Source organism: Leucopleurus acutus, assembly GCF_964270905.1.
Source record: "Leucopleurus acutus genome assembly, chromosome: 16".
NCBI lineage: Eukaryota > Metazoa > Chordata > Mammalia > Artiodactyla > Delphinidae > Leucopleurus > Leucopleurus acutus.
The window spans coordinates 37,604,314-37,617,744 of NC_139158.1; the positions used below are offsets into that span (position 1 = coordinate 37,604,314).

General features: G+C 47.8%; 1 protein-coding gene across 1 annotated transcript in view; it reads left to right on the plus strand.

Annotated features, from left to right (window-relative positions):
- Window positions 1-1,130: 1,130 nt before the first annotated feature.
- Window positions 1,131-13,431, plus strand: part of IFT140 (intraflagellar transport 140) — a gene marked incomplete at its 3' end in the record, with an annotated part of 69,790 nt that continues 57,489 nt past the window's right edge. Inside the window, exons 1-4 of the mRNA XM_082856184.1 lie at window positions 1,131-1,172; window positions 1,934-1,992; window positions 4,777-4,954; window positions 7,343-7,564. Of these exons, the coding sequence (XP_082712310.1) occupies window positions 4,808-4,954; window positions 7,343-7,564 (369 nt within the window). The 5' untranslated portion in view covers window positions 1,131-1,172; window positions 1,934-1,992; window positions 4,777-4,807. The remainder of the gene's footprint in view (window positions 1,173-1,933; window positions 1,993-4,776; window positions 4,955-7,342; window positions 7,565-13,431) is intronic.

The window sequence follows — 13,431 nt, forward strand, 5'->3', positions numbered from 1 at the left end:
GACCCCTGATAAGAGCGATGGTGTTTAAGGGTACAAACTTGCAAGGCGTAGTATCTAATGCACAGTATAATGGATACAGACAATAATATTGTACTATATGTAATGTGATAAATATCTCTACATGCTAATCATATAATATACAAATGTATCAAAGCAACGTTCTGTATACCTTAAACTTACGCAATGTTAAATGTCAAATTTATTCAATAAAATTCTAGTGTTTATGAAAATGTTTTTTTTTAAATAGAATTTTCCTTGTATGTGTGTGATCCAGCGCCTAGCTCCTCCTATTAGGTAGTACCTACATTTTCCTATTTTTTTTATTTAACAATGTGGACCTTTTTGCTATAGTAAGTTTTTTAAATGAATGACATTACTTCTTTTTTTTCCAAAATTAGTTTAACCCACCAGACCGTTAGGCCAGGGCAGCACGTTGCTAATGCCTTCGGGAATGCAGTCTGCCTCCAGGGTTAGAAACCAGGTTAGTTTCTAACCGGATGAACTCGTATCGTTGGCTACTGTTTTCTCTCCAATGGCGTCCATAAGGCCCCCAAAGCACTGAGCGCATGTCATAAGTTAACAGCTTCAAGGAACCATATTGAATCAACTGGCTTTACTCATAAATTCTCTTGAACGACACCCTCCTCGAAACAAAGCAGACAAAGCAGAGTTTAGCAAACCTTTTAGGGTCCAAAAGACCCAGCAATAAGATTAACGAGAGAGAAAAGAATCTTAAAGATGGCGTTCCGTCTCTTTCCCAGTCTCTCTGCTGCCTTCCTCCACCTGACTGACCTACGCGGTTGGAAACGTAACTACAGGAGCGGGTCCCCAACCGGCCGTGTATTCCTATCACATCTAGAATTTATCAGCTTCCCTTCTCTGCTTAGAAAGGCATATCTGGCCTCTTGACCCCCCTCTAGAGCTAGCTTTTTTAAGTCTAGACAGCGGCTGCGAAGGGTGTAAATTGCCTTGCAGCACCGCGGAGCTCGCCACCCGCTGGAGGAATCCTGCCCTCGGCTCCGCACGAACATTCCCGATCGTCTTCGGCTCTTTCCGGCCTCTCGTGGAGTTTCGGGCGGCCTCGGCGTCCGCTAGCTCAGCTTCGGCTGTATCCGCCTTGGGCTCGCAGCCGTTGTCCCGGTAACGCGCGGCGGCGCTGCGACCAAACCAAGGTGAGTGCGGTACCCGGCCCCGGGCCCAGGAGCAGAGGGTCTGGGGGCCGGGAGCCGGGGAGGAGGGCGACGACGAGGCGGGGCCGGGGAGGGGCTCGGGAGGCCGGGGCGGCTCGCGGTGTCGGGCGGTTCCGGGGGCCCGGAGCCTGGGGCCGGGAGGAGGGCAACGTCGAAGTGCGCGGGACTTCCTTCGCGCGGCCTCCCGGATTATTTTCGTCCAGAAATCCTGCTTGGGCCGAGCGCCCGAGCGCGTGGCTGGTCAGGCTGAGGCTTCGGGGTGCGGGGCGGGCGTCCGAACGGTCAGCGCGAGACAAGGGCCACCTCCGGCGCAGACAGGTCTGACTGAGGGCCGCGTGGCTACTTGAGGCACGGGGGAGCTGACCCGGTGGCGAGGAGGCGGTGCCGGAGGCGCTCGCGGTAACGCTGGGCCTGGGAGGGAATCAGAAAACCACCTTTCTGCGCTGTCAGTACTGCGGCCCGGGGAACCGCACGCATGGTCCAAACCAGAGATGGCGTTCCTTCTTGTCCATGGGATGCAGCTATGACCCTGCACTGCCGAGGCCCCGGGGGCTGTGGTGGGGGCGGTGGTGAGGCTTTTCGGGGTGGCCCCTAGTGCCTGCCCCTACACCTCTCCACTCTGCCGCCATTGCCTCTAAGTCCTCTGGTTCCCTCCCGCAGCATCTCCAAGCAGTAATGCAACTGAAGTTATCCGTAGTACCACGAGCCGCGCAGTTGAAAGACCGTAACATTTTCTTTCCCAGAAGGTGGTTTAACGGAGGCGTAAAGACCTTGCACCGCTGGAGGTGAGAGGATCAAATCGGTGAGAATAAATGAAATTTTTTTCTTTCCCCCAAAATTTATATATTGCCAAATCTCCTTATGTTCTAGAGACCCTGAGGGTTTTTTTTTGGTTTTTTTGTTTGTTTGTTTTTGTTTTTGCGGTACGCGGACCTCTCACTGTTGTGGCCTCTCCCGTTGCGGAGGACAGGCTCCGGACGCGCAGGCTCAGCGGCCATGGCTCACGGGCCCAGCCGCTCCGCGGCATGTGGGATCTTCCCGGACCGGGGCACGAACCCGTGTCCCCTGCATCGGCAGGCGGACTCTCAACCGCTGCGCCACCAGGGAAGCCCTAACCCCCTTTTTACAACTGTTCCAGGGCTGGGGATGCTCCGATGGCCCCTCACCCTGTGGGGCAGATAATCTGGTAGGGAGTGGAGGATGGTCAGTCAAACACACATTTACAGTAAACTCTGAATGCAGCAGTGGACAAATGCAGGGTTCTATGAGGACTCTGGGCAGAAGCACTAGACAACGTAGAAATCAAGTCCAAGAGCTCAATGGTGGAAAAGAGGCTTCTTGAGTACCCAAAGCAGGGGTGTCGGGGATAGAGCTTCTGGGAAAGCCCCAGGCAGGAAGAAAGTAATTTAAAGATCTTTCAGCATACTTTCTTATTACAAAGTTATGTTTGAAATAAAAGATAGAGGAAATCAGGTTTAACTTTTTCAAGTGCTATTATAATTCTTTCTCTATCATTACAACAAAATTAATATGTTATTCATTTTTCCAAGGCATATTTTTAGAAAGTAAACTTGTTAAACATGAATAAGAATTTCCCATAGCCCAGAATGTAGACCCTTGATTGGATGCAACACATTAAAACTCACTTTAAAATGTTTCCTTGCTGCATTAGACTGACCAGTTTTTAACCTGATATGTCTCATTGTCAGTGGCTCTGTGTGAACATTTGCATGAAGTCTTTACTCAAGGAAGCCAGAGCCCTGACCAGTGTGCATATCCCCTAAGTGATGTGTGCAGGACCCAGTTCCTGCCCTCTCCCCTGACTCCAGCCCCACATCCCCCTGCTCCTCTGGCCAGTGTCCAGCTACTCTGCTAGGAGTCCTGAATGGGTTGCTCTTCAGCTTGTGGTGGGTATATATTCATAAGATAAACATTTGAAATGTGACTGTTCATTTCTACCCACCTGCCTTCTAGCTTCTGGAAGAACAGGGTTTCCCTCTCTAGACCCAATCTGAGCCTTCATGGCTTCCTCTGATACAACTATTGTATTGCTAAAAGCAAATGGCATAGTCCATTCCCTACTCTAATGATAGAATTTTGCAGGTTCTGGATAACTTTTTTGCACAATTTTTTTCTTGTGGTTAAATATACATAATATAAGATTTACTATTTTAACCGTTTGTAAGTATACAGTTCAGCAGCGGCATTAAATACATTCACATTGTTGTGCAGTCATCACCACCATCCATCTCCAGAATTTTTTTCATCTTCCCAAACTGAAACCTTGTATACAATAAACTCTAATACCCCATCCCTGTCTGCAGCAGGCCCTGTCAACTACCAGTCTACTTTCTGTCTCTATGAATTTGATGACTCTAAGTACATTATATAAGTGAATCATACAGTGTTTGTTCTTTTGTGTCTGGCTTATTTCACTTCTTCTAGGTTCATCTATGTTGTAACATGAGTCAGAATTTCATTCCATTTTAAGGCTAAATAATACTCCATTGTATGAATATACCACATTTTGTTTATTCATTCATTTGTTGATAGACATTTGGGTTGTGTCCACCTTTTCACTATGAATAATGCTGCTATGAATATTGTGTTTAAATATCTGTTCAAATCCCTGCTTTCAATTCTTTTAGGTATATATCCAGAACTGGAATTGCTGAATTATATGGTAATTCTATGTTTGATATTTAGAGACCCACCATACTGTTTTCCACAGCATCTGTACCATTTTACACTCCTACCAGCAACTCACAAGGGTTCCAATTGCTCCACATCCTCACCAAAACTTTTTACTTTCTGTTTTTCTGATAATAGCCATCCTAATGGGGATGAAGTTGAATAATTTTAAATGGTAGCAAACCAACTCACAAATAGGCTTTTCTCTGCTAGTTAGCTTCCCCAAACTGACTGTAGGATGTGAAAAAGTGGGCAGTAGTCAGACTGTCATTCCATTCACCTTCCTACCCCTCCCACAAAGGGACAATATGCACATCTTTTCCAGGAAAGAAAGAAAGATGTTAAGTTCATGTAACTGATCAAGTTCATCTTCTCCCCAGTTGCTCTGGCTTTGCTTGACTCCGTAGCAAATGAATCCTTTTGCTCCTGACACCTCAGAGGAAGGCAGGGACAGCCTTGGTTTTCTATCAGAAATTGGGTGCTACGTTTTTTTGTACTTTTCTCTTTTGTGAAGCAGTTTGCTTTTTTTGTTTGTTTGTTTGTTTGGAAATGTTGCTTAATGGGGAGCTATAGAAATATAAATTGTCCTTATTATGATTGGGATAAAAATGATCAAGGTTTACACATGTAGTCTAGTCCACGGGGCTTTTCTTTATTGTTTTGATGGCAGTATGTGTTATTCCTTTCCATCTTTCAGGTCTAATCCCTTGCCTCTAATTGTATATTTTTCCTGTTAGAGACCTCTTCCGCATAAAATTGCCTGTTATTGGTCTGAAGGGGTGCTGATAAGTTGCCGAATGTCTTGTAGGTCTGTGATGCTTCTTTTTCCTAATTCTATATATAGTAGTTTTGTTTTGTTCAAGACCAACAGGACTTGGTTGTCTTTTCCCTCCAGGTTTCAGCCCTGACCAGGCCTGCGTTTCGTCATGGCCCTCTACTTTGACCACCGCATAGAAGCCCCAGATGCAGTTGGGTCTCCCTCCCACATCAGTTGGCACCCCGTTCACCCATTCCTGGCAGTCGCTTCCATTAGCACAGCCTCAGGAGGCAGTGTGGATATATATCGGGAGCAAGTGAGTGCGGAAAGCAGCAATTCTGACTGCAGTAGCTTCTGGCTCTTGTCTCTCTTTTGTTCGTGTGTGTGTGTGTGTGTGTGTGTGTGTGTGTGTGTGTGTGTTTCTCACTGAGGTCCAAACTCCCAATATTATAAAAGCCCTATTATGTGAATAACTCTTTTACCCCTGCTATTTAGTTTGGGGGACATATTTAGGAATGCTCAAGGCAGAATCCACAGTCAGTTCACGGTCACCAGCAGGGTTGTCTGTCCATCCCTCTCCAGCCTCCCGTTGGCCATTCGAAACTATTTGTTTCCTGGAGGTGCCATAACAAATTACCACAAATTGGGTGACTTAAAACAACAGAAATTTATTCTCTCATAGTTCTGGAGGCCAGAAGTCTCCAACAACAGGTTAGCAGGGCCCTGTCCTCTCTGAAGGCTCTAGTGGAGGATCTGTTCCATGCTTCATATTAGCTTCCAGTGTAGCCAGCAGTCCTTGGTGCTCCTCGGCTGGGACCTGTATCACTCCAGCCTCTCCCTCCATCCTCACACAGCCACCTGCTCTGTGTGGCCATGTCTCTTTCCTCCTCACATAAGGGCACCAGTCATACTGGACTAGGGCCCACTCTAATGACCTTGTCTTAACTTGATCATCTGCAAAGACCCTATTTTCAGATAAGGTCACATCACAAGTACCAGGGGTTAGGACCTGAACACATCTTTTTGGGGTGCCCAATTCAATTCATAACAGAAACTTTCTAGATGCTCCTCCTACTTCACCAAGAAAGATGGATTTCCTTTCCCACTCCCTCCTCTGCCCTCTGCAGTCTCGATGTCACCCCTGAAATTTCACCCAAGCAGCCACACTCATCAGTGATGGCTACATAACGTGTCCTGCTGTCCCTGCCCCCCCCCCCACATTCCACACTCTTGTAGGGTCCTCCGGAGAGCACACCTGAGGGTCTTCTTCACCCGGTCCCCTTCATCCAGGCCACCCCCTTCCCCGCCGGGCCCTCCAGCCTTCCCCCCGTCCCAGACAGGCCTGCCGTTGGCCCCCCTCAGAGCACATCCAGGCCTCTTCTCCCTCTATTTCCTCCTCCTGGGGTTGCATTACCATCTATCAGTGGATGACTTACAAGCCTGTGGCTCCAGCCCACCACTCCCCCCCCAACCCCTGAGCAAGCCCTCCCCTCGTGCTCCACAAAGGGCAAACCCTCCTGGTATGCTCATCTTGGTCTCATCCCAGGTATGGGTCAGTATTTGGCCCCAGTGCCAAGCACAGTGTCACCAACTATTTCAGAGTAGATACCTCCCTTCTGGGAGTCAGACAACTCTCCAATATGTATCATAAAATTTTCTTTAGAGTAAGTATTATTAAATCCAAAATAATAGCAATTTTAGATTTTTTTTTTTCTGCACCGTGCAGCTTGTGGGATCTTAGTTCCCCAACCAGGGATTGAACCCGGGCCATGGCAGTGAAAGTGCCAAGTCCTAACCACTGGACCACCAGGGAATTCCCTAGATAAAATTTTAAATTTTAGAAAATTTAAAATATACTATTACAAAACAAAGTGTACTTCCTGTGTTTCTAATTGGCACAAGGAGACCATTAGGATTTCAAAATAATGATTTATTGGATGATAATGAGGTCACAGATGTAGCAGGTGTAACTGAGTTTACTAGGAAGAGCCCAGTAGAAGTACTGAGAACAAACTGAATTAATCTCTGAAAACACATTTATACCTTAAACCTACTGCCTTAGAAAATTCTAGAAAACACAAGAATATACCAGCACGTATTCAATTGGCTGTCACAGCAATGACATCATCACACATCACAGAGCTCCGGAAAACTGCACTGTACACTCATGAGAGAACGAGAGTTAACAGGGCAGATCATATCATCCTGAACATGACTTTGGCGTCACAGACCCCAAAAACGTTCTAGGGTCACCTCACTACACTTTGAGAACCTTGGGTCAACACACTTCACCCGCTGGCCCACTTCTTTTTGTAAATAAAGTTTTATTGAGCTCCCTGGCGGTCCAGTGGTTAGGACTCAGAGCTTCCACTTCAGGGGGCCCAGGTTTGATCCCTGGTCAGGGAACTAAGATCCCACAAGCCACACGGCGTGGCCAAAAAAATAAATAAAAATAAATGGAAAAACATTTTAAGTAAATAAAATTTTATTGATAAACTGGTCCATGGGGTCAGTTGAATGTTTACCTTACGCTTTCATAGTTCAGCTGAGGCAAGATGGGTGTTTCTATGAAAATTAAATAGAATATTTCCTTAACAAACTGCTCATTATGTCCTCTAGCTGATGTCATTCCATTGACGAGGCAGAAATTCTTAGAGTAGCGGCCACTCCCTGTAAAATAAAGAATTTACCTCGTGTGTCACAGGGTGAGTGCGTGCCAGACACGCATATCGAGAGGTCGTTCCGGGTCACCTCCCTCTGCTGGCACCCGACGCGGCTGATCCTGGCTATTGGCTGGGAGACCGGAGAAGTGGTCGTGTTTAATAAGCAAGACAAGGAGCAGCATGTGGTCCCCCCTACGCAAACCGCCGACATCACCGTCCTCAACTGGAGCCCCAACGGGAACTGCCTGGTATCGGGGGATAGGGTGAGCAGACACGCTGAGACACTGACTTCAGATCTCTGCATTGCCCTGTACATGCTCTTAGGGACCAAATTATTAGAAACTTGCGGTTGCCGAGTTCAACTGATTTTGTCAGCTGTCATGGCAGATTTTGTTTTATATTGGGAGGAAGGTTTGAATGTTTTATTCTATCATCTCACTCTGTGGCAAAAGTTTGTAATTTTTTAAATGAACATTTCTAGGTAAGTACATTCACAAAGATGGGGTGGTGCTTCATGTACCCCCAAACCCCACCTTCCCTGAGCACACCGCTTCATTGCCTAGGAGTCCCTGGTCCTGATCATCTGGCCCAGGGCTTCCTAAGCAGGTCAGTTTGCCCCCAGGGGACACTTTGCTGTGTCTGGGGAGATTTTTTGTTGTCACAGTGGTGGTGTTGGGGGTTCTTTCTACTGGCATCTGGTGGGTGGAGGCCAGAGATACTGCTCAACATCCTCCGATGCTCAGGGCAGACCCCACAGCAGAGAATTACCAGCTCTAGATCTGTTTGATTCAAAAATGACAGCAGAAATTGTACAATGTGTTTATTTATTTTACACATTTAAGGTAATACATTTACATGTTTCAAAGTTCAAAAAATACAAAAAGGTATATACTGTAAAGACTCTCCAGCCCCACCCCATCCACTACCTCCCCTTCCCTGCCCTCCAGCACCTACAGCTTCTTCAAGTCTCTCCAGTGCTCCTTCAGTACACACAGGAACACACAATGCATTCTCTCCCCAACTATCAATTTTGAAAAATTTCAAACCTTTAGGGGAGTTGAAAGAATAGTACAAACAACACCCTTTTACCCTTCCCATGAATTCAGTAGCTGTTAATGTTTTGACACATCTGCTCTCTCTGTACATCTGTATTTTTTCCCCGTATATTTGAGAGTTTGTCACAGACATCATACTTCATCCGTAAATGCTTTGGCATCGATCTCCTAGGAGCGTGACCACATGTGCTGTCACACTCAGGAGGGTGAAGCCCATGAACTGGTTTCCACTGCTGTGCCATCGGTGTGACAGCTTTTCCTGCTGTCCCAATAATGTCTGTGCTGATTTTGTCCTTACCCAGAAGCCAGCCAAGCACCACGCTTTGTGTTTGGCCGTCATTTCTCTTTGGTCTCCTTTCATCAGAACTGGTCCATGGTCTTGTCTTTTCTTTCTTCTCTCTCATTTTTTTTTTTGGTCTTTCATGATATCAACATTTTGAGGGGTCCAGACTAGTTACCTTGTAGAATGTCCCTCGGTTTAGATCTGTGTGGTTGTCTCCTCATGACTGCCTTCAGGTTAAACATCTTGGCTGGGAGCTTCACACAGAGGGCGTCGTCTCTTTCCTATCTTCCTCGGTCCTTTTCACATGAGGGCAGTGCCCAGTGCACCCTGTTCTGTTTCTGGCTTTTCACCTGATGCTGCATCTTCCAGGTCTTTCCATGGTGGTGCACGGCGAACCTCCTTGCTCTCTTTTAACCTGCGCTTCATTACACCAACGTGTTATCATTTACTTCCCCAGCCTCTGTGGATAAACGGTCTCCAGTCCTTTGCTGGACAGTGACACAGTGGCTGGCCTCATGCTTTTGTCCTTTTGCACGTGTGAAAGTTTAGAGAAATTCCTGGAGGTGGGATCCAGGGCATGCGCTTGTGGTTTGGTGAGTGTCCCTACACCTCCCTCCATGGGGCTTGACCAGCTCCCACCAACCCACAAGCATGTCGTATCCAAGCTCAGAATTTTGCCTGGAAAAGTGCTATCTCGGTCGTGTTCTAGTTTGAGTTTCTCTTCCTCTTGAGGGTGAATATAACTTAGAAGAGCCATTTATACTTCCTTTCTGTTTATATCACTCATCCACTGTTCTATTTATCCTTTTGTCTGGATTTTTCTTCTATTTTTCTAGTCTATTCCCACCTAATGGCATTGCTCTGCCCCCAGATTCCTACTTCTTTGGTGATCTTTCCCACCTCCTTGCTCAGAAAATCCCCTAGAGGAATAAAAGAATTCAGGGGCATTGAATGCCATCATTCTCATCTTGCCTTTATTAAGAAGCAACTAACAGAGTAGATGACTGAGGCATGAAACAAAGCCCAGGTTGGTGCTGACCAAGTCTTGGAGTCAGGATTTAAGAACAGAAATACCTAGCACTTCTCTAAGAAAATCTACAACTGTGCTGGTCCTAATTTCATACTGGACTCAGGCAGGCAGAGAAGTAATAACAAATGAACAGACACACTCAGAGCACTAACCTCTGAGACACCTGCTCGCAGGCTTGGCCCAGGGTCTTTTCCACTCTCCCACCAGAGACCCAGTTTGATTACCATGAGACCGACCAAACCTGCTGAAGCAGGAAGACACACGTAATCTGCAGCCCTCAGAGTGCCCCACAGTCTCCAGGGACAGGAGCAGAGCTGGCTTCCGACATCCAGAACCACGAGTGAGGTGTCTGCTGCCAACATCCGCCTCTCAGGGCCTCTTCCTGCACAACCGTCTCTCTCCTGTGCCATCCGTCCAGGAGGCTGCTGGAAACAAAGGAATCTACCTGCTCCAGTTTCACCCCAGAGATGACCTGCCCTTCCTCCTCTGTCCCAAGTCCAGCTCGGGCCAGGTGCCCTCTGTGCAGCCACCCTTGGGCCTGGGGCAGTGGGGAGATCCCTGGAAGAGGGCACCAGGCGAACACTTGGTCGGTGAAGAAGCGGGGAGGACAATGCATGTCCAGGGCTCATCTCCCTCTCACTCTCCTGCTGGACAAGAGCTGAGGGCGAGGAGTAAGTGCACCTACACACAGGAAAGGGCAAGTCGCTTCCTGATCTCTGAGATAAACCATTAGTGAGCCAGCTGTGAAGTGACAACGTGTCCCGACAGTCGTATCTGAGCCCTAACTTCACACTAGTCCCTTAGTACGTTCACCTCCTGCTCTGCATGGGACTGGTTTCCCACCTGAGGGTGAGATGCTCTCACTTTTCTTTCAAGTCTTACTGGATAAAGTTATTTGAATGAAGTGACCTGGAAGGAATGGCAGCGAGTAAAGAGACCACTCTGAACACAAAGGATCCCCCCTCAGGAGTAGTAAGAGATGCAAAAACCACTTAGAATTTAGGGGCAATGAGCAGGAGGCCCCGAAGAGGCATCTGCTTTGCCATCTTCTACTTGGCGTCTGCGTGTCTATCTGGTTACAGGAGACCTGAGGTGACTTCCTGTGGCTTCCCCTTCTTGTGTGTGTGTGTGTGTGTGTGTGTGTGTGTGTGTGTGTGTGTGTGTGTGTGTGTGTGTGTGTGTGTGTGTGTCTCTGTCTCTCTGTCCTTGTATCAGAACAGGGGTCTGCAGTCATCTGAGCAGAAACCACTACTCCAGGGACTCCGGACATTTCCATCCTTCAACTTCTTCCCCAGCTCAACAGTCGGGGGATCTGGACAGGCCGAGTGCTCATGTTTGTGTTCAGGTGCCTAATGAGCTGTCAGCTGGAAGCTCGTGTATACTAATAAAACAGAGTCATTTACTGTGTTAAAAATTAAGTGCTGGACAGGAGTTCCCTGGCAGTCCAGTGGTTAGGACTCGGCACTTTCACTGCAGGGTCCTGTGTTCAATCCCTGTTTGGAGAGCTAAGGTCCCGGAAGCTGCGCAGCCGGGCCAAAAAGAAAAAAGAAAAGAAAAATTAAGTGCTGGACGATTGTACTTGCAGGGCAGAGCAGAAGGCCGTCTCCACAGGGGCCATGTGTGCCTAAAACACACAGCAGGGCCCAACTGCTGGCTCCTCTAGGGAGGAGGCTAGGTGACGGGGAAGGAAGCCTTCCATTTCTGCCCTTATGTGTGTTTCACTGTGCAAGTATTATGTTTTTAATTTTATTTTAAGAGTAATTTGTAAACACACAAAAAATAATGTTTTTATTTTTTTTTTATAAATTTATTTTATGTATTTATTTCTGGCTGTGTTGGGTCTTTGTTGCTGCGCGCAGGCTTTCTCTAATTGCGGCGAGCATGGACTACTCTTCGTTGCAGTGCGCAGGCTTCTCACTGTGGTGGCTTCTCTCGTTGTGGAGCACGGGCTTTAGGCACACGGGCTTCAGTAGTTGTGGCGCACAGGCTCAGTAGTTGTGGCGCACGCGCTTAGTTGCTCCGCAGCATGTGGGATCTTCCCAGACCAGGGATCGAACCCGTGTCCCCTGCATTGGCAGGCGGATTCTCAATCACTGCGCCACCAGGGAAGCCCCAATGTTTGTTTTGTTTTGTTTTGTTTTGTTTTGTTTTGTTTTGTGGTACGCAGGCCTCTCACTGTTGTGGCCTCTCCCGTTGCAGAGCACAGGCTCCGGACGCGCAGGCTCAGCGGCCATGGCTCACGGGCCCAGCCGCTCCGTGGCATGTGGGATCTTCCCGGACCGGAGCACAAACCTGTGTCCCCTGCATCTGCAGGCAGACTCTCAACCACTGCGCCACCAGGGAAGCCCCCCAATGTTTTTATTCTTATCTTTATAAAGCTGGCAAAGTCAAGAAGAATCTGTATAATAATATAGGATTTGAATTCTATATATACTCATGTTACATACTATTTCTGATCTTATATACTTTTCTTAGAGGTCCACTGTACAAGTTGCTTTTTAAGGCCCACTTTTTTTTTTTTTTTGGCCGTGCCACACAGCATGCAGGATCTTAGTTCCCTGACCAGGGATCGAACCCGCGTCCCCTGCAGTGGAAACGTGGAGTCTTAACCACTGGGCTTCCAGGGACGTCCCAAGGCCCACATTATTTGAAAATCATATTCTTATATACAGTAAAGCAATGTTACACCCACTGACCGTGAGCAGGAAACAGACCTTGAGGACTGCTCGGGCAGCGCAGCAAAGCGGCCTCAGGGTTCGAGGGAAACACTGCCATTTGGCAAAGCTTAGCTTGTCGCAGCCAGAAGCCCTCCTGGAAAATTGCTCCTGGACCAAGTCGTCTTCCCCGCAACTTGAACTTTTCTAGCAGTTGTCTGAGCCATTAACTTGAGATTTTGATGACTTTGATGTTGAACATATAGTACACCTGGCACCCAGATCTTGGTTTCTTCCAATAAAATGAACCAGGGCTACTTGGAGAAATGGCTGATCCTCGGGCTGGGGCAGGATGGCAAGCCCGGAGGATCTGTAGGCCAGGACGTGAGGAGGTGCTCACAAACCCACAGCGAGGGGTGCATCGAAGGGACAACAGAGCCTGAGGAAAGAGCTCCCGATGGCGGAGCTGGAACAATTTGAGTATCTAAACAAACAAGGGAAAATTGGGTCATAACCCAGAGTAGAAAATAAATATTCATGGGTCCATCCGTGCGTCCATATTGATGTAAATCTATGATTTAATAAATCAGTAAATGGTGGACAAGAGGCATATCTCTCCAGATGATCTAGGAGGTGAGACATAACTCCCCTTCCTACGTGTGGGCTGCACACAGCGACTTCCTTCCAGGCAGGACAGGATGGAAGGAAGAAGAAACTCCCCAGTGAGGGAGGTCACAGACATGACCTCAGCAGACAGGTCACGCCAAGGACAGGGACCCCTGATCCGACATGTCGACAGCAGCACTTGACCTCTGGTCTTCCTCTCAAACCCATCACCACGACAACAATGAGAAAAACATCAGACAAATCCCGCCGGAGGGACATTCTACAAAACCCCTGATCGGTCCTCCTCAACACCGTCCAGGCGTCCAGAACAGGGGTGTCTGAGCCACCGTCCCAGCCCAGGGGGCCCAAGGAGACATGGCGACCAGATGTCTGTGGGGCCTGGACAGGGTCCCAGGGCAGGAAGAACTGAGGAGAGGTGAATGAAGTACCAACTTTAGTTAGTATCATGCGCCACAGTAATGTAGGGTCAGTAATAGGAGAA